Source organism: Verticillium dahliae, genomic scaffold, assembly GCF_000150675.1.
Source record: "Verticillium dahliae VdLs.17 supercont1.28 genomic scaffold, whole genome shotgun sequence".
NCBI lineage: Eukaryota > Fungi > Ascomycota > Sordariomycetes > Glomerellales > Plectosphaerellaceae > Verticillium > Verticillium dahliae.
Window position 1 is genome coordinate 286,348 of NW_009276942.1, and position 19,223 is coordinate 305,570.

Here is a 19,223-nt window from a genome sequence, read left to right on the forward strand (position 1 = left end):
TCAATTCTTGAGCGTCGTAGGTATCATTAAACGCTAATCGTACGGAAGATGCTGAACTCATCACCCGTGGCCACCAAGCTGCCCGTGATCTGGGGGTGCCAGTGCAGCTCCTTGACATTCGAGAGATAGTGGACGAAGAGCAGCTGGGGAGGCACGTCCTTGACGCCGCCCGTATCCTTGCTCTCTTCGTCGTCCAGCTCGACAGCTAGATCCCACAGCGTGACGGTGTTGTCACCTGCCGCCACAGCAATGATACTGTCGTCGGACGGGTGCCACTCCACGCTGGTGATCTGCTCCTTGTGGTAGTCAAAGCTGGCAATGGGGGTGGGCTTGTCGCCCGTTCCCTTCCAGTGACGGAGATCCCAGACGCCAAACACACCATCATCGGCGCCAGAGGCCAGCAAATGGGTGGTCTGGCGAGACCAGGACAGCACGTTCACATCCGTGTCGCTGACCTGGACCGTCAGGGCGGGTTTCCTGCTCTTACTCCTGACGTCCCAAATCCTCACCGTGCCGTCGCTAGACGCCGAGGCGAAGACGGACTGTTCCGAAGGGCTCCACTGGATGTCTTCGACACTGCTAGTGTGGCCTTGGAAAGGACGGGTGTCGGTAACGAAGCCCCCGCCATCAGTGCGGGTGGTCGCATAGATCAGGCCGTCGTTGTCACCGGTGAGGAGCTTGCCTCCAGGGACGATAGGCGACCAGTCCACCGCGTATCCCTCGGCCTTGTGCGCGCGAATCGTCGACACAGGCTTGTTCTGTTGGGCGGTGATTGTGGTGCCGGGGTTGTCGAACGATGTGAGGTGCGGAGTGATGTCGTGGATGAAGATGTTGGTCGACTCAGTCATCGTGGCCGTCAGTGTTGTAGGTGGCCTCGAGGCATCTTGTGAGGGAATCTGGTGCGCACGAATACGGTTGGTCGTCGAGTTGAGGGGGATCGTCTTGGACTCGAGGATAGGGTCGGAATCCTCGTCGTCGTCATCGTCCTCCTCCTCGTCCGACTCGTCCTCCTCGAGCTTGTCCATCCGGCTCAGACCGCTGAACTTCATGACCATCAGTCCGTTTTCCTCAGCGCGATCACTCGCCGCCTGGGTACCGGAAACCGAGTACATTGTGGCGGGGTAAACCTTGCGGTTGTCGCCAAGGTTGTCGCGGAGAAGGTCGAACGAAAGGCAGGGCCACGGCGTGTTGAGGTTGTGAAGCATTTGGTACGTGGTGAGATCGGGTGCCAGCGTTTGGCCTGGCTCGAGCTTGCTCCGGCCGACGATGAAAGTGCCTTGGTCAACTTCCATAGCACCTGGGGAAAGAAGGTCAAACACAAAGTCTCGCGCAAACGTCAGAGAGCAACATACCCTTCTCCTCAGCCTCGCGCTCTGCGTCTGGTCGTCCGTCAACTCCAGCCTCCAGAATCTCATCCTCGCTTTCGCTTTCGAACTCGTCCTCGAACTCGTCTTCAAACTCGCCCATCTCGTTGTCGCCGTCAACGTCCATCTTCTCAGGACGATCACCGGCCTTGAGGGGGCCGTCGCCCATTTCTGTGTCGGCCGTTCGCTTCGACATCTTTCAAGGTTTCCTTATTTGCGAAAGGATCCGTTGTATCGTGTCGAGGAAAGTGCCTGGAGTCGCTGTCGCAAAAAAGACCTAGTCCGTTATGGCGGCCCCTCTGAACCAATTTTTATTTTTTTTTAAATCGATTGGGGATCGACCCCGCGGCCTGTGGCTTGTGCCTGGGCTCAGTGGCTGATAGTTACCCCGCCAAAGCACCTGAATGCGCATCACATGACCGCGCGGCCACTGCGCGCGTTGCCACTTGTTTGGCAAAGTGTGTCGAGCGCGACCCCACTGTCTAACTCATTCACACTGCCCGGTCCTGGATCATGCAATCCTGCATCACTCGTTTCTGCACGTATGGAACACACATTTACTCCAGCGCCTACATTCTGATTCACGTAGCGCTCTGATTTCTTCTGACTCACTTGATATACTTGTGAGGCTCTATTTTCACGTGCTGATGGGCCTGCCAGCAATCCAAACGAGGCATGGCTAGCCATCCGCCATCATGACGTTGGAACAGCGCAAGTTCAGCGCCGTCCCCGACAGGCTTCGCCCTGTCGGCAATGTGCCACTCTCCGACGCAGACCGACGACCGATGACCTCGAAGCAAGCGAAGAAGCTGCATCTCGAGAGAAATCGCGGGCCTCGCTTGACGAAACAACAGCAGCGAGAACGCGACCGGGATCTCCAGGCCGAGATCCGACGAGAGATCGCGGAAAAGGAAAAGGCGGAGAGGCAGGAGAAAGACAGGGTTCGGCAGCAGGCAAAGGCCAGAGTCCTTCGCGATAAGAAAAAGGCGAAAGAGGATGCTGAGAAAGATGCAAAGCGCAAGGCTGGCCTTCCGCTTGCGACATGTCGTCCCAGTCAGGATACGATTGCTCGATTCTTCAAGTCAAATCGCGTCGAGAAGAAGACGAGTATTTCAGGACTAGATCAGCGGGAACATGAGGAGCCCATGATACCAAGATGCCAAGCAGAGGAAGCAAGGCCAGGCTCGAGCCAGAGTTACGGAGAACAGCAGCATGTCGAGTCGCCAGCAGCTCCTACAGAAGTTGCGAAGCTTCAAACACCTACACAACTCAAGCATTCCGCAGTACCTTCGACTGAACTGCTTCGCTTGCCTGCCATCAGAGAGCAGGAAGAGCTCACGGATAAGGGCAACGACACAGACGATGAACCAAGTGCGGCGCCATCATACACGGAACTCCAGAAAGAAGCACAGCTTGAGGTGCCTAGAAGTCCTCCGAAGAAGCGCATCAGGCTAGATAAAGAGGCTGACGATCAAGCATGTTCACCACCGCTGATCATACAGCGAATACCGAGCCCCAGCCGCCCTTCTTCTGCCTCAATTTCACCGGCGAGAAACATGGCTTTGCAGCATGATCGGCCTTTGGCTGACAGCGCATACTCCACCGTCCCTGCACTTGATTGCGTACAGGATCGCATCCATGCTTCACATTCTCCTCCTGTCAAGGTGCCTGGCACCGAGGCAGTAACAAACAGGCTGTCTCGCGACCAAATCAACCGCCCTGGCTTCATTCGAGCTTCTGCGTTACGCGAAACCCCAAAACATAGGGCTGTGCCACGGTTCGTACGACCGCCGCACCCATCCGCCTACAAGGATCGCCAATCCAGGCCCGACACTGGCTCCGGCTCCCGCAAGTTTCTGCAACCTGTAACGGAAAGAGTGCTTTGCAAGGACTCACCTTCAATACCGCCGCCGTCCAGCACGCTTGCGTTCATCAACGATAACCTGGATGACTTTTTTGGAGATTGTTCTCAGTTGGCGCTCGAGGGTGCAATCACGGAGAAGGGTGGCAATGTCCAAACCGACAAGCTGTCAAGCCAAAGCCGCAAGAGACCAGGCGAAGCAGCTCCATTAGACGTGTGCAAGAAGGGTCGACCTTCTCCTGCGGTTGCGCCCGTGGTGAATCTGCTCCCAGAATTCGGAGATCTGGACAGTCTGTTTCCCAGTGGCACGCAACTCCAAAGAGAGCTGTTGGAGGACCAGGTTGTTTCAAGTGTCCACGACGTCGGCGCCAAGCCTGCCGTTCGAGGCGAGACTATCCAGCGAGCGGGCTCAGATGGTGCACCCGCCAGCACAAAGAAACAGTGCCCCAAGCAGAATCGTCTCACTCTGCTTCAGGCAGATGCGGGCGACGCCATGCCGTTCTTCTGCAGCCAGGACTTCAACCTCTCGCCTCAGGACATGCAGGAGATCGAATCACCGCCCGTAACGGTTGCGAAGACAGCACGCCGGGACACACCAGAGCGCATGGGGCATCAAGCAGAACAAGCTGCGCCGTGGATACCGATGACCTGGAAACGCAGACGACCAGTCTTGCAGAGTTTCGCAACCGGCAGGACTCGCCATTCGAAGGGCATGATGCAGAAACCTCGGCCTGATCCTAGCCAACGAGCCAACGCCCGCGCACCACAGAACGTGCTGGAGATTCACCACCCCGAGCCTCCAGCCGTGGTCAACGCGTCAGACCACCCCGCAACGACAGGCCAGCGCGCGCCACTGCGACCGATCAGCAACCCTCCAGACGCCGCGCAACCGCCGCAACAAGCCGTGTCGTCGCAGGACCTGGCGGCCATGCTCGAGGCAGACTGGGACGACGACTGCCTGCAAGCCCAGCACCGGCAGCAGGAGCACGAGAAGGAGCCGCGAAAGCCACGCCCCGAATCCAGCGAGCCCCAGGATCTTTGGGACGCAATCTCATCCCAAGACCTGCGGGCCGTCTTTGCGGAAGAAGACTGGAGCAACTTGGCTGTCTGAAGCCGAGGCTCCAAAAAAAACTGTGCGCTGTGCATCAGGAGAACGCCAGGAGCGAGAGGGGCTAGCTGTTGCTTTTGCAGGGGGTGCGTCGCTTTTGTTATGGATACTGGGAAACAGGCGCTAGGAAAGATCGGAGACTCGTGGTGAGCTTGTTGGGAGAAACGCTGTCTCGGGACAGACTTGAACATACTTAAGCCGATGTGGACGACGGCTGGGCGCTTGGGAGAAATTTGCAGGGTGAAGGAGGAGCATTGGTGGGCGTTGGTACGACATTTTGATGGATTCTGGGAGTTGGAGAATTGATACCCATTTGTTTTCGTTTTCGAATCAATCATCAAGGCGTCTGTTGGTCTGCCGCCAATACGGCAGACTTACCTTGAATCTTCACCTGGGTGCTGTGGCACGGTGCGCGACCCCTTTCACCAACCGCGTTAGCAAGGTGACCAATGATGTTCGTCCATTCGTGTTCATATACAAGCATGCGACATGCACTTGACAGCGGGCACACTCTCAAAGTGTTGAAAAACTGGATAACGAAATTCAGATCGTCCTAGCCTTTGGCACAAGGCACACGACACATGAACTGTAAAGAGCCAAGCCAACGCTGCCTCCCTAGCCCGGCCGAATAGGGCCATGCCTAGAAACGCCATCCCATGCATAACCGTGAACCCTCATGTCCAGTCCAATCCGGGGCGCCTCATAAATTCCCCCAATACCTGTTAGACTGGGTGCGTTGTCCAGCCTGTTCACAAAAGGCCTCATAACCCGCGGCACAAAGCGGTCGTTCACACCGTGGTTCTCTCTCGCCAACTCTTCTGCTCATGCCTTGAACGAGCGCTTTTGCCGTGCATCGTAGGCTACAGATAAATGCCAACCCATGATCCCTTATTGGTGACTTGCGTGTCACAACCTTCAACAGCGCACGACAATTTGTGGTCTCGCCCGGCATGAAGGAATCCCGTGTTGGGTCTCTTGTTCGTGGGCTTCCTGTTCTCATAGCAGTCCTCGCAGTAAACCTTTGTATCACATCGCATTAGCAAATGAATCGGTCACGACAAAGTAGGTAGTGTAAACATACATGGCCACAGCCCTTGAGCGCCCAGAAGTGATGCTCACTTCGGGGCCGCTTGCCAAGTCGGGTACTGCGAGACGCCTGAGGTGCAGGAGCAGAAGGGGCGTCGAGGGGGTCGTAGGCTAGCTCTTCGTTGCACGCAGGACAGACAAATGCCGAGCTATTGTCGGCCTTGGTATCTCGAGAAAAGCCAGAACGTGCTGCAGGGGGTGGGACGTGGACAGGTTTGGGTGATGGAGGACGCTGGTCAAAGGCGCTGCGCTGATACTGAAGTTGGATGTGGCCAACGGGGTTAAAGGGATTGCCCATCATACCCTCCACCATGTCGAGGTTGCCATCTGCTGGGTCAGGGTTGAAGAGGTTAAGAAAGGGCAAATGATGCAAGAAGTTACGCCGCAGCCCATTAAGCATGTTGGCCTGACGGGAACGGGCTCGCGACTGCACGCCTTCCCGGCGATTTGGCTGCTGCTGCCTCGGGATCGGGCGCTGGTTGAGGAACAGGAGCTCCGGGGAATGAACCGCCCGACGGGACGCCTGGGGCCAGCGTGTACCCGGCAATAAGGGTGGTAACGGACGGTCGGGGGCATCGTCTGTAAGATCTATGACTGGCGGACCGCCGAGAATGCTGCTGTCGCTGCGAGCAAATGCGGGTGGGTTGCGGGCTTGAGAGTTTTGGCGGCGAACGTTTTGAGAGACAGGCCGGGCGTGCGCCTGTATCGGGCTGTCGGGCTCATTTGTGAGGTCGATGACTTCAGCAGCACCAGACTGCCGGGATCCTTGTCGCTGAAGCGCGGAAGGGGCGTGATGTCGTGCATCCAGTTCCACATCAACGAGAACATCGCGAGCGTGGCGCGAGCGAAAACTGTCGCGCCCAGGGTACTCGTCACCCTCGGAACTAAGCAGATGAATAGGCGAGAAAGGCCGTCGTGCAGCATTTCGGTTAGGCGGTCCCGGCGCGGGCCTCCTCGCACCGCTTGCGTCGCTTGCTCTTCCATCGCCATTTTCTAAAAGTCGAAGAAGATTCCCCACTGCCCTGCCGCCCTGGTCGGCGCCGCTGCCTTGGCTTGTTGCACCTTGGGACGCGTGGAGTGGTTGCCGGATATGAGGGTTCTGTGCCTCGAGCTCAGCCTCTAGGCCCTCAATCTCGGCAAAGTCAAAGTCGGAGTCGATCTCGCCCATCCAGTCCAGATCGTCGCCAAAGACACCCAAAGCCACATCGCGAGCTAATGCCACATCTCGGGGGTCGGCGCGTCGGTTCTGTAGGTCCAGTGCTTCTGGTCCTGAGCTGTAAGGAGGAAGGCTGCCCTCGGCAACTGATTGGTAGGAGTGGTTGGAGGGGGATAGCGAGTGTGTTTCGGAAGACTCCATGTCGTCGCCCAGAAGTTCTGGCTCAAAGTCGGGATCATTGTCGTCGCGAAACATGTGGTCAAGGAAAATGGGAGGGAGCGCAACGGGCGAATCGCCTGCGTCCGCCATGATTCGTAAGTCTTCATCACTGTCCAGGCTGTCTAGTGACACATGGCCGTCGTAGGGTGATAGGTCGTACTCGTCGCTGCCTACAAAGAGGGACGCTTCGGGCGACGACGCAGCCATGCTGCCTGTCGACTTTGCGGAGGAGAGCGAGGTCGTCGAGGTGGGCGGGTCGGAGAGTTGGAGAGTTGGAGAGTCGGGTATCGAGGTCTATAAAATGTCACTCGGCCGATCGAGCGCGGTCGGGCGGCAAAGAGACAATGATGTTGGTTTTCGAATCCTCTGCTACGACGCTGAGAAACATGTGCTCTTCTCAGCCGTCCTTGCTGGTGGGGAAAGGGTGGCCGAAGGGGCAAAAGAAGTCGTCGTTATCGAGTCGGAGATAAAGGGCGCTGGCGGAGAAAGGCGCAAGGTTCTCAGTCGAGCGTTCCGAAGCTTAGGAATTATTGCAGTGGCGAGGCTGCAACAAATGATGCACATTGACCCTGTGTGCACTCGAGATGTCGACCCGCCTGCGGACAGCGGAGGAAAGAAAGGCGATGGAGGCGAGCGGGTCGCTAAACACTGCAGGCCCTTGGGCGAAAATGTCGTGATCGGTGCGTAGGAGATGTAGGATGTCGAGGCTCAAGGCGGCTGACGACTGATGCAGTGTTATGTTTCGTCGAACGCAATGTCGAGGTTGAGTCAGACACCCAAGGTAGGCGCCTAAGTAAGGTACCTAGATAGGCAGTCAGGTAGGTTGACGGCGGGAGTCTGAGGCAGCCGGCATGGCCCGCCAGGTGGGAAGTCGCGCTGTGGTGAATGACGGTCCACGAGAGTTGGGGGTGGTGATGATGCTTTGCCAGGAAGGTGATGATGCACTGGGTACCTGCCGTAAAGTACCTTTACCTTATTGAAAGGAAGCGCCCCCAGGGATTCGGGTCCGGGCTTTGGTGAACAGGCGTGATTACCTATTCACGTAGGTATGCAGGTATCCATCGATGGTCTTCTCAGCCGGTCCGCCACAATGGGTGATTCCGCCTTTCAGGTGTTTGTTCTGGGTCGATCGAGGGGGGGCAAGGGGGGCAAAGACAAACGTCACTACGTACTTGCCCTGAGGCAGGTGCAGTCTAGTGCACCGTGCAGGAATTGGTAGGCAGGCAGGCAGGCAAGGCAGGCCACAGGCTTAAAAGCCTCAAGTCGAGTTGCAGTGTGGGGCCTTTCAAATGCCATTCAGCAGCCGCCGCCCTCAAGGCGCGTATCGTTGCCCCCTGGTCCCTGTGACCTTTTAGGACCAACTGCCGCGAGGCTTAACAACATGCCAGGCATTATCCGATCCTGCAGCAGGTACATCTCCTGTGGGTGGTTCACTAACAGTCTACCTAGGTACCTTACGGTAGTTAGTAAGGATGCCAGCTCGCGCCGTGACCATCAAGCCATGTAGGAAGCCGACACATCTCTCTCTCCTTGCAGCTGATGTGCGGTATACCGCCCAGCCATGAGGTACTTGAGGCAAGGTAACGATTGATGCCACTGAGCAGGATTGGTTTCAGAGATTCGTGCCGTCGAGAGAACCACGCTTGTTAGTTCACGCTGCAAAACAAGCTTGTTTGACCTTTTTCTTTTCCTCGCCTATGATACAGTGCCACCAGGGGCTATGACAAGCCCAAAAAGGGTCCAGACGGAGATCAGCTCCAAAAAAAAACCCTGTCCCTCGCAGCCATGGGGTGCCATCCTCGGCAGTATGTTCGCCCACGATCGATTACCCCTCCTTGACACCAAACACGGACACGACGCCCTCGCCGTTGACGGAGACGAGCTGCCTCGCCTTGTCGCCCCACCGGACGGCCACGGCTGTGACGGAGCTGCGGAACGGCTCCGACCACGACTTGGAGCTCTTGGTGTACTGCTGCACCGTGATGCCGCTGGCGCCGGCTGTCGCGAGGAACTGGCCCGAGTAGTCCCAGGCGAGCGACTGCACCGAGCCGCCCGTCTCGAGGACCTTGGCCTTGGCCGCCTCGCCCTCCTTTCGCAGGTCGAAAATGGTCACAGAGCTCTGGCCCTTGGCCGTCGCGGCGACCCAGAAGCCGTTCTCGGAAAAGGCGAGCGCCTGGATGGGGGCGCCGAGGGAGAAGGACGCTGCGACGTCGAGCGTGGCCGTCATGAAGAGCTTGAGTTCGCCGGTGGCCGTGCCGGCGGCGAAAATGTGGCCATCCGGGTGGAAAGCGCAGCATGTGAGAGCTGGGGCGGGGGCTTGTTAGTACGGAAGTAGTAGCACCCAGGGAATAGCCAAACGTACCGGCATCGCCGTAGGTGCGGCTAACACGCGACATGGTCGACAGGTCGTAGAAGACAATACTCTTGTCCTGACCGACGAAGGCGAGCAGGTCGCCAAGAGGGTGCAGCGCGAGGGCAGTGACAGCACCGGCATTTTCGGCCAGCGAGGCGATCTCGCTGCCGCTCTCAAAGACCTTGACGGTGCCTTGCGTCGTCGAGAAGATGAGCTTGCTGCCCGTCCAGACGGTGTCGGTGATTGGCTGGCCGATCTGGACATGTCGCTCGAGCTTGTCAGAGTCGATCGAGTAGATAGCGGCATTGCCTTCGGGTCCTGCGATGGCCGCATAGTCCCCCTCGAGGGCGAGCGAAGAGGTGTGGGGGACGGGCAGCGTTGTGGAGGCCGTAGTCTGGAAAGCCGCGAGTTCCTCGGGCGTCGCCCAGCCTTCGGGAACGGGGCGCTTCTTGCGCGACTTGGAGAGCCTAAATTGGTATTTGTGGTTAGTGGATGATAGCAGGCAGTTGGACAGAAATGTACATACTCTTGGTGCTTCGCTGCCACCCTCTCGGCCACCTCCTCCGGAAGCGTCTCGACCGAATCGACGGCCATCGCATCGCCATTGGCCGCGCCACCCGTGACAGTAACCCTCGAAAGAGCGTCCCTCGCCTCGTCCCTCTCCCTCGTCAGCCGCGCAATGACGCGAACCGCAGCATCGTGCTGGTACAGAGCCGTCGCGAGCTCCTCACGGGTGCGGGCCAGCTGCTCCTTCAAGTTATACGTCTCGAGCGCCAGCGCGTCCCATTCGTTCTGGAAGGTCGCGAGGAGGGCGGGGATCGATGTCAGCGTTGGGGGTCGTGGCCGGACAATGTGCGACTGGGAGAGGGGGAGGAGGTCGTCGGTCGTCAGGGCTTCGCCGGTTCCGGGCTCGGTGCCATTCTCCGTGATGTACTTTTCGATGAGGCGCTTCTCGAAGACGGCGCCTTGGCCTAGGTTAGCGAACGTTTGACATTCAGGCGGTGGCAGGGTCGGAACATACCAGACTTCCTCGAGGCGACAGGCTCCTGGGGAGTCTCTCCCGAGACTATTCATCCAAGGGTTAGCGACGCGTTTGAGTGCCACAGTGGTGTCCTCGAGCAGACATACTTCCACACAACATGCTGATTGTGCTTCTTATCCTCTTTGGCGATGGATTGACGTGCTATTGGAAAGGAAACAATTCGTTGTAAAAAGGTAGGCGAGGCGCGGGGCGTGGCGGATGCAATTGCGACTGTCCAATATGCTAACGAGCCAGCAACTCGCTTTTCGAAAACAAATCGTCAGCCTCGCACGTTCGAACAGAAGCTTGCAGGGGCAGAGAGAGGCGGCTCCACCAGAGCCAAAGGCGGCCAATAGACGGCACGGGCCATCCAATTCACGTGAGGAAGAAGGAGAGCACCTGCCGCACTACAGTCTCTTATCGACAGTATCGTCCCAGCTCTTATCAGTGACGCCAAAATGGCGGGATGCGCCGATGCGCCGATGGAGAACGAGGGGGACCAGGCCGAGGACCACAACTCTGGCAAGATGAGACTTTCATAAACACACTCTTGCCCCTCTTCATGGTGCCTCTCCTCTCCTCCTTCTTGTCAGTGTCCGTGTACCTAGGTTGAAGAGCGACTCTCACAAAATATGGCGCCTATCACGATACCAGACATCACGGCGTTGCCTCGCCTCACAACAGGAGAGCAGACAGAGGTCCTCGATCTCCTTTTCGAGCCATCCCCCGCCTTGCACGCCCTCCTCGTCCCCGCGCTATCAACAACGACATATCAGTCGTACGACGAGCTCATCGATACCGCTCACTCGATTCTGTCGGACCTCGCCTCGGCCTCTCAGACAGCCCCCGAGCAGCGTGCCGCTCTCCACGCCATTCTCGGCTCTCACCCCCGCCTCGGCGCGAAAAAGGTCGATAGCGCCCAGTCGGTGGCGGAGCAGGCGAAGCTCCAGGGCAGCGAGGCAGAGGCCGCCCAGCTCGCCGCGCTGAATGCCGAGTACGAGGACACGTTCCCGGGGCTGCGTTACGTCGTTTTCGTCAACGGACGCGGCCGGCCTGCGATCATGCAAGATATGAGGCGGCGCATCGACCGCGGGGACATGATGCTCGAGGAGCAGGCGGCCCTGCAGGTTTGTTTCTCATGCTCGGTTTGGGGGGGGGGGTTCTCGTCTAGTTTGCTAACATGCTGCCAGGCCATGTGTGACATTGCCAAGGACCGCGCCGCTAAGCTTTCGGCCGCCGCGTGAGCGTCGTATCTGTCTCAATCTCATGACATGCTCATCACAGCAGTTCAAACACTCTGGGCAGTGAAACGAGGCAAGCAAACGCAAAAACGAGAAAAGACTTTGAATACACATCACTTCATATAGAAGCCGCGGCGGACCTTTCCAATGCTGTTAGCTATACATGAACGCCGCCAGAGATGCCTCTGCATGTTTTCCTTTTTTGTTTGTCCGACCGAATGCAAAAAAGAGTTGTGCCCCAATGATTCCGTGGAAAGAGAGAGATGCTTTCGCGAGCCGCCTCGGTGGGGGGCTTGGCCTTTTGTTGTGTTTCTCTTTCTCTTTCTCTCTCCTTCCTAGCTAATTGGGTTTGAGACCACCGAGGATGCAATGCAGGGTTGTTCGCCATGGTTTGTCGCAAGCCAAACGCCGTTCCTCTCATCGCCCAACCCACGATATGCCATCCAGCTCGTCCAGGCACTCCTCGTACGAGTGCTCGTCGTCGTCCGAGAAGTCCCCCTCTCTCGGCCCGCCAAAGATGGCCCCAAAGTCAGAATATACGTCCCCAGCATCGTCGTCGTCGTCGTCATCAGCCGAGCCGTACCGCCCCATGTCTTCGGGGAACGCCATCTCCTCATCCTCACCCACCTCCTCGACGCTGGCATCCGTGGGCCCCAGCACGGGCGAGCGACATTGTCTCGCCGCCGGCACCGCGGTGCTTCGCCCAACGAGCGTGTCGACCGCTCGCAACGCCGACGGAATCGGCGTCCGCATCTGTCCGTGCGTCGACGACGCATCATGGCCGCCCCCACCCCCGCCCGCCCTGATCAGGATGATCCTGTTAGCAGGTGGCCTCGCGCCCGGCTGCGCCGCTCCAGGCACGGAAACGGCGAGGAACCGCCCACCCGTGCCGGCCTGCTGCTCGCGCTGCATCCAGGCCGCCTGCGCCGCCGCCGCTGTCGTCGTCGTCGTCGTGCCGGCCATGAAGACGTTGCTCCGCTCTGACACGACCTCGCCGCGCAGGCGCAGACGGACCCTGTTCATGACGGCGGCGCGGCGCACGATGGAGCTCTGCGTGCTGGGACAGCGCTTGTTGGCGTCGGCCGAGGCGGCGAGCTTGATGAACCGCTTGTCGCCGGCAGCGACGGCGTCGCGGTTGATGATGTGCGTCGCCGGCTGCGAAAAGGGCTGCGACAGCCGGCTCGTGATGAGCTGCGTCCGCAGCCGGCGCTTCTTGCAGCTGAGCTCGGCCGTGTGGGGGCCGTCGACGTCGCTGCGAGCCCGGCACCGTTTCGACGGCGGCCTCGCGCGCGGCGCCTGCTGTGACGCCGGTGGAAGAAAGTCAAACTGCGCCGGGGGCAATGAGGGCTGGAACGAAAAGGCCGTCGTCGGCAGCAAAGGATCGTCATCGAGTTTCAACGGGTCATCGTCTAACGAGATCTGAGATGACGGCGGCGACGGCAGGGGCGACGGTTGCGAGGACGCTCGACCACCGCCTGGCGCCGACGAGAAACTGGACAGTCCGCCGTTGGCTAATGTGGCGGCCTGGTTGTGTCGGTGTATCGTGCACATGGCGTCATGGCAGAGCTGCGGGATCGGTGGTGACGGGGGCTCCATCTGGAAGTCGAGGCTGCGAGCGTCGCGGACGTTGGCCAGCAGAGGCCACGGCCCCAGAGCGCCGAGCGAACCATGGCCAAGCGGACCGCCAACTTCAACATCAGCCACCATGGTGTTGGCCGTACCACAAGTCCGTCCGACTTGCTATGCCAGGAGGGAGAAGGAAAGGTCGACGCGGACGAGGGAGCACAGCGCTCGCACCGGCATATTTATCGCCTGGTCGTAAAGTGTGTCACAACCAGGATCGGGACGGGACCTGTCGAAATCGTCGTGGGAAAGGCGATCGAAGTGGCCGGCAAGCTAGCTGTATAGTTCCAGATCTCTTCTTCGGGATGGGATCCAGCCGGCGATCCTCAAGGAGGGCGTAGCCGTGAGATGCAAGACGCTAAATCGAGCAGTCTTTGAGTTTCGTGACACCCTACCACTGCAATCGTGTAGGTGTGGGAAGGGTGCAGCAAGTGCACTCCCCGCTCGGGTGGGTGCAGGCGACAGAGAAGCCGGTGTGGAGTTTTGTTCTGCTTGACAAGCCGACTGCGAGTATCAACCACCCCCCAAGAATGTGGCTGTATGACGGTGTGACAACCGGTGCCGTCAAGTTTCCCAGTCTCCTTTTGTTCAACGTGGATGTTGTAGGTCTGGTCTGCGTGTGCGTATGTGTGTGTGTGGGTGTGTATATGGTGACAGAGACTGTGTGCGAGAAGGTGGTGAGAGGTCAGGATGGACGACGTAAGAGGGTGACAGCAGACGTAAGTACCAGATGGTTTGCTTATGCTAGACACCAGCAGCTCGCCAGTCACGCTCTCCCGCTCTCTCTCTCTCTCTTTCTCTCCCCTCCCACCCCAGACTCGATGCAAAGGCCATTTAAACAATCTATTTATTCACCCCCTCCCCTCGCTTTCCCCGGCCTTTTGCGTATGCACGAGGCCAGGTAGACAAGGGGGGAGGGGGTGCGGGCCCTCGAGGCGAAAGGGAAGGGACGGTTCCGCCCCGTCGGTCGCGGTGATCTCCCATTTCTCGCCTCTCATCCTCTGCCTGCTTCCCCCCCTCCCCTAAGCTGTGCTAGGCTAAGCGGCATCTCCAGGTGGCAGGGGTTGTGCGCCAGCGCGCAGTGACGAGGCCTGGGGTAGGTGGCCGAGAGACGAATGGGAGGCTTCAAGGGATGCTCGTACCGCATATGCCCCCCTGGTCATGCTCTTCCCCCCCCGGTCTGGGGTTGACGGGGGAAATGCAACCCAGAGAGGCCCCCAGGCCCCTCCCAGGCCGCGATGCACCGGAGTTCGTGGGTGTGTGTGTTTGGCCATGTCTTGGTCCAGGGCCGGAACACGGCCTGAGCAGCATGGAGAAAGAAACACACTTTTGCAGGTTGCTTGTGAGTCTCACGAGGAAAGGGGGCACGTGTGAGGTTCGATCAAGAGGGGTCTGATCTGGAGCGATCCAAAGTCCCTCATCAAGGGTCCATGGACTAGATGGGTGTGTGCTGTCCACGAGTGAGTGGAGCTGATGCGGCATCGCGCTGAAGAAGTGAAGGCCAGTCGACTGAGAAGAGCCTTCGAAGAATTAAGCAAACAGTGATGATGATGGTTGCCTTCTTAGCCAAGCATCGGCGACCTCAGATGGGTCCTAGCCCTTCGGGATTCCCTTCGATGATCATTCTCTTTTTTTGCCTCGATCGATGAAAAGAGCAAGACAATGGCCCACCCCCTCGTTGGTCCAGCTCTCCATGCTGTCTGTCCACACGGTGGTACGTTGCTAGCGTACGACAAAAAAGACTGATCATCAGAGACCTGAACTTGTCGCATGACTGTGGGAAGAGGCATGCAGTAGCCTTCTGCTGGGGCGGTGCAGACCGGGACATGCTTGAGAGGGGGGGGGGCGTGTGGTCCAGCCTCACCATTCCAGCACAGCAGCAGCAGCAAGCATGGTGATAAAGGGGAGGGAAAGAGAGAAAAGAAGAGGCCAGTCCAGTCAGTCAGCGTTTCAATCGCTCATTTCCATGTGGTAATCGAGGCAAACATTGCTTCTCCTGTGGTTTGCCCTGCCTGGTGTGAGTGGTCCCACGACATCGGGTCGTCCAGCAGCATGCGCCACTCGCTGTTCACGATTGTGTCTATCACCTCCAACCTTTCCCAGTTGGGAATGGAGAGTGAGAGTGAGAGAGGCAGCAGGACAAGGTGAATCAGAGCACGCGTCTCGAGAGGCTGAGGTCTCAGGAGGAAGGTGCTGTTCGTTGGTCGTGCAACAGAATGAGAGAAGAGAGCGGCGCCCATGCACCAGTGATTCACTCTGGCTGCTAGTGAATGAATTGACTGCTGATCATTCGGCCAAACTCGACGCCCCACGTATTCGATAATCTTCAATCGCGATGTGATGGAGGGTCGAGAACCAGCTAGTTGAAACGACGACAACGGGCTTGTCTGTTGTTTAGGGTGTGCGTGGGCAGTCCGTCTGCCATTGCGATCGTCCCTTTCTCAGCCAGCGCGCTCGCCACTAGTGATTTGCGAGGCTTGCTACCCCCTCGGCCATCGAAGCGGCCGACTCCGAGCCGCTCAGCAGTAGCAGCAGCATCATGATCTCAACAGCAGACAGGGAGGCGGCGAGGGAACCAGAGTCCGTAAGCAGAAGCTCGATGCCATGTCATCCATCCCCAAGGTCCTCCCATCCATGGTGAGAAGTGGTGAGCGAGAGGCTGGGCTGGCATGGACGCCTAACCAATCGCCAGCTGGTTCGTACGTCGCGCGTGACCCTGCGGAGTTTTTTTCCGCTGGCCCTCCCCATTCCTCTCAAAGTCTCTGTTGGAAACAGGCTGCATTTCCATCTGCAGCAAGGAGTAAGAGGCGTCTGTCTCCAAGGTACTGCAAAGGATAGGGCCACGGGGGCTGCTGTCAGGCTAGGCCTTGTTCTGGTGTGACCTCTCACATCTCACATCAATCTCTCTCCGTGTCTCCTCCACCTCCCAAGTCCCCCCCCCCCCCCCCCCCAGTAAGCCACGGCCATCTCCTCACTGCAACCTCGCTGGCGGGCGCCGCGGGCCTGCAGCAGGTAGACTTGGCCTGCCTTTCAGCTGGGGGGGGAACAACTCCAGCTCATTGGGACGCGAAGCCTCGAAGGTTCTTTTCGAAGCCCGGATACACTCGGCTTCGAAGGGGCGAGCGGGGTAGGGTTCCTGTGTTGTCCAGGAGGTTGCAGGGCAAGCGAGGATGCATCATGGTCCTTGCTTGGTTGGTCTGCGTGGCTTCTTGGCAACCGTGGATCTGGAAGAGGGCATGAATTGCGAAACTCGGATGGACCAAGTTGCTCATACTTGTTTGTAGAAGCCTCCTTGGTACTACACGCCAGCTGGCGAAGCGCTGTGGTGGAGAAGGAGGAAAGGCGGCAGTCGTTGATCTGTCGAGGCTGGACCGATTTGGCCTTCCCGCTAAACCAGACGGGACGGTGCGCTGTGCACAGTCTCCCTTCCGGGCATTACTGGGGGCGCTAATGCGCTGACTGATGTCGTCCCCAGGTCCCTTGGGGTACCTCGACGGATTGGTTTTTTGCCGAAAGGTACCTCCGCTCCCCGAAACCAGGTAGCGCGCGCACCACACGCAGACAGACACCACCCCGCCGACAGGTAGCATCACGACACTAAAAGCACATCATTCAACGAACGACGCCAGGAGTCGCATGTCTCGCACTTGCGGTGAAAAGTGGAAGAAAAACAAAAAGACTGCCAGGGCCGCCCTACTACGGGGACCTCAGACCCCCGCCAGACGTCCCCGAACGCCACTCAGATCGTCGGCGCCCTGACGCCCCAGCAGGCCAACAACGTCCCTGACAGCAGCCCTCGACATGCCCGAACCCAAGATCAACGCCAAGTCGCTCTCCTACTCGTCCGATCTCCCACCCTTTCTCCGTGCCCTCCACGCCCAATCCCGGGGAGACGCATCTGCCGGGCCAGACCCCATCCTCGCTGGCAGGCGGCGCGCCATCAAGAAACGGTCCGCCAGCGAGGAGGCAGAGGACCAGCCCCTGGTCGTGGACGAGAACGGCAACGTCGTGACCATCGATGACGACCGTAATGACCATGACGGGCCGAACAGCGACTCACAAGCACCTGACGATGCGTCGACAGCGGCTGGCAAAGATGCCGAGACAGCGGCAGAGCGGGAGAAGGAAAAGGTAGCCGGCATCGGCGCCGGGAGGAAACGCAAAGTGGGCAAGATCGTGGGCGCAGATGACGAAAAAAAAGACAATGGCGTGCCCACGAGAAAAGACGAGCTGGACATAGAAGACCCCGCGCGGAGCAAGGCCTCAGCCAAAGACAAGCCGAAGAAAAAGGCGAAGAAGATCAAGTTAAGCTTCGATCCGGAGTAAGGCCACTTTTGAGACATGCGCCCCAGCACAAGAGGCCGGGGGGCTGATGGCCTTAGCAAATCGCTGCTTTTTTTTAATTATCTTGGTGAAGCCGTAGATGAAGCTCGCGAGCGACAACCCGGATATCGCGGCTTTGCCTCAAACAAATCCCCCTCAAAAAATCTAGAGCGTAAAGCAAATTAAGCCGACAACCATAGTCACACACGGCGATGACGCGATTCGTGGCTTGCAACGGCGCGCAGTCGGGCGGTAATTCGCAAATCGGTGGCGGATGGGGTGGGAACAAAAAAAGAATTTCTATACAGCGGCCCGTCGAGGTATTCTACACACATAGGCTGAGCGTGCTCACTTCATCCCCAAGAGCACCTACCCCGTCTCCCCGCTGCACCGCGCGCCATACCTGACCCGACCCCGACGACACATCGTCTCTGCTTGCTCGCTCCAGGTGAACCAAATTCAACGCCTCCCCATTTGGCCCTTTAAAGGTAGCGGTACTCGGGCTTGATGAAGTCGGCAAAGGTCTTGACGTCCTCGTGGCCGTGGTGGTGGTCGTGGTGGTGGCCGTCGTCCTGGGGACCGACGTACTCCATGTTGTAGACGCTGCCGCACTCGGGGCAACGCTCGATGGGGCGCTCGCGAGAGATCTAGTACGCTTGTGATTAGCAATTGCATACCGAGACGCATCGCTGCTCGATGTGTCACGTACCGTCAGCCACTTGACGACGTGGGAGTCGGCGGGAGAGCCGGTGCAGCCAAGGTACTGCTCGTCACCAGCGGAGCGGACGCTGATGGGGTTCTCCATGGTGCCTGTATAATCGGTCAGCAGCCGTTTCTGCCCAACAAGTGTCCACCGTAACATCACATACCGGTGCGCGAGGCATCGAGAGGGCGCATGTCGAAGATGTCGACACCCTCCATCTTTCCGAGAATCTCGAGACGCTCGAGACCAGTGGACTGCTCGAGATCGGTGGGGATGGAGCCGGCCTGGGCACCGGGGCCAATGAGGTCGTCCTCGGTCTTGACCTCTGCGCGAAAGAAGATAACGTCAGCTCTGTTCATCTTTTGATCGTCGAGGACATGGTGTGTGGAACGTGGTTGGCGACGCAGGGCTGTGGCCTGAAAAGCAGTGCAGCCAGCGCCTGGTCGCGCAACAACGAATTCCAGACCAGTCGTGTCCTCAATTAATGTCGGCAGCGGTAGGAGTCTCACGGGAGAACGTCTTGGAAGGGTTGACGGCCCTGACCTCGGCGGCGGCAGAGGCAGACTTGACGGCGTCACCTAGAAAGGCAAAGAAAGCTTGGTTAGCCCAGCTGTTCCGACGTGGCGTGACGGCCCCCTTCCGGATCTGAAAGGAGGCCAATTGAAGTTCGTACGCTGGATGAAGGACGTCGTGAAGGCGCGCTTCGCCAGGGGGGCGACGGCCACGCGGCGGGCGGCGGTGATGGCGGATCGTTGGAGGAACATGGCGACGGCAATGGGTGGTTGTTGTTTCGCTGGATGACGCTGGTGAGAAGAGGGATTTGTCGATGGTCTGATTTGATGGTTTGACCTTGCTTGCTACGGCTGTCGCTCGGCCCGGGCATGAGCAAAGCTAATGCACTAGCCCGGATTGGTGCAGTAAGCGAAGGACCAAGTCACGTGTCGTCGCAACCCATCAACACCATTCCGGCGATGGACGATGCATAGCGAAGTGACAGAAATTGAACAGACGAGCAGTACCTTTTCGGCCCTTCATTTACACAGAGCGGTACTGCATCGTTTATCTCTTACGTCCATGCTTCCCAAATACCGGTTCGAACGTCTCAAGCTGTACATACATGTCTTCATACCACCTTACTCTACAATACACTTGAACCAATCCTTGC

General features: G+C 58.5%; 8 protein-coding genes across 8 annotated transcripts; 3 read left to right on the plus strand and 5 right to left on the minus strand.

The window, feature by feature from the left end:
* Positions 1-26: 26 nt before the first annotated feature.
* VDAG_09660 (ribosome assembly protein RRB1) lies at positions 27-1,560 on the minus strand (the record flags this gene model as incomplete). Its single annotated transcript, XM_009658621.1, has 2 exons — positions 27-1,297; positions 1,353-1,560. The coding sequence occupies 2 exons, from the start codon at positions 1,558-1,560 to the stop codon at positions 27-29; spliced, it is 1,479 nt and encodes a 492-aa protein (XP_009656916.1).
* Positions 1,561-2,059: 499 nt separating this feature from the next.
* VDAG_09661 (uncharacterized protein) lies at positions 2,060-4,336 on the plus strand (the record flags this gene model as incomplete). The annotated part of the gene is made up of 1 exon (XM_009658622.1): positions 2,060-4,336. The coding sequence occupies one exon, from the start codon at positions 2,060-2,062 to the stop codon at positions 4,334-4,336; it is 2,277 nt and encodes a 758-aa protein (XP_009656917.1).
* An 857-nt stretch (positions 4,337-5,193) lies between these two features.
* On the minus strand, positions 5,194-7,001 carry VDAG_09662 (uncharacterized protein; the record flags this gene model as incomplete). The annotated part of the gene is made up of 2 exons (XM_009658623.1): positions 5,194-5,352; positions 5,415-7,001. 2 exons carry the CDS (start codon positions 6,999-7,001, stop codon positions 5,194-5,196), a joined length of 1,746 nt encoding a protein of 581 aa, XP_009656918.1.
* Positions 7,002-8,619: 1,618 nt separating this feature from the next.
* Positions 8,620-10,288, minus strand: VDAG_09663 (cell cycle control protein cwf8; the record flags this gene model as incomplete). The annotated part of the gene is made up of 5 exons (XM_009658624.1): positions 8,620-9,110; positions 9,157-9,614; positions 9,674-10,118; positions 10,169-10,213; positions 10,276-10,288. The coding sequence occupies 5 exons, from the start codon at positions 10,286-10,288 to the stop codon at positions 8,620-8,622; spliced, it is 1,452 nt and encodes a 483-aa protein (XP_009656919.1).
* Positions 10,289-10,765: 477 nt separating this feature from the next.
* VDAG_09664 (uncharacterized protein) lies at positions 10,766-11,412 on the plus strand (the record flags this gene model as incomplete). The annotated part of the gene is made up of 2 exons (XM_009658625.1): positions 10,766-11,295; positions 11,359-11,412. The coding sequence occupies exons 1-2, from the start codon at positions 10,801-10,803 to the stop codon at positions 11,410-11,412; spliced, it is 549 nt and encodes a 182-aa protein (XP_009656920.1). The 5' UTR covers positions 10,766-10,800.
* A 74-nt stretch (positions 11,413-11,486) lies between these two features.
* On the minus strand, positions 11,487-13,116 carry VDAG_09665 (uncharacterized protein; the record flags this gene model as incomplete). The annotated part of the gene is made up of 1 exon (XM_009658626.1): positions 11,487-13,116. The coding sequence occupies one exon, from the start codon at positions 13,114-13,116 to the stop codon at positions 11,827-11,829; it is 1,290 nt and encodes a 429-aa protein (XP_009656921.1). The 3' UTR covers positions 11,487-11,826.
* A 3,717-nt stretch (positions 13,117-16,833) lies between these two features.
* VDAG_09666 (uncharacterized protein) lies at positions 16,834-17,358 on the plus strand (the record flags this gene model as incomplete). Its single annotated transcript, XM_009658627.1, has 1 exon — positions 16,834-17,358. The coding sequence occupies one exon, from the start codon at positions 16,834-16,836 to the stop codon at positions 17,356-17,358; it is 525 nt and encodes a 174-aa protein (XP_009656922.1).
* Positions 17,359-17,638: 280 nt separating this feature from the next.
* VDAG_09667 (cytochrome c oxidase polypeptide IV) lies at positions 17,639-18,886 on the minus strand. The gene is made up of 5 exons (XM_009658628.1): positions 18,732-18,886; positions 18,568-18,636; positions 18,225-18,383; positions 18,065-18,165; positions 17,639-18,002 (listed from the first exon to the last, which is right to left on the minus strand). Exons 1-5 carry the CDS (start codon positions 18,820-18,822, stop codon positions 17,838-17,840), a joined length of 585 nt encoding a protein of 194 aa, XP_009656923.1. The 5' UTR covers positions 18,823-18,886; the 3' UTR covers positions 17,639-17,837.
* Positions 18,887-19,223: the final 337 nt, after the last annotated feature.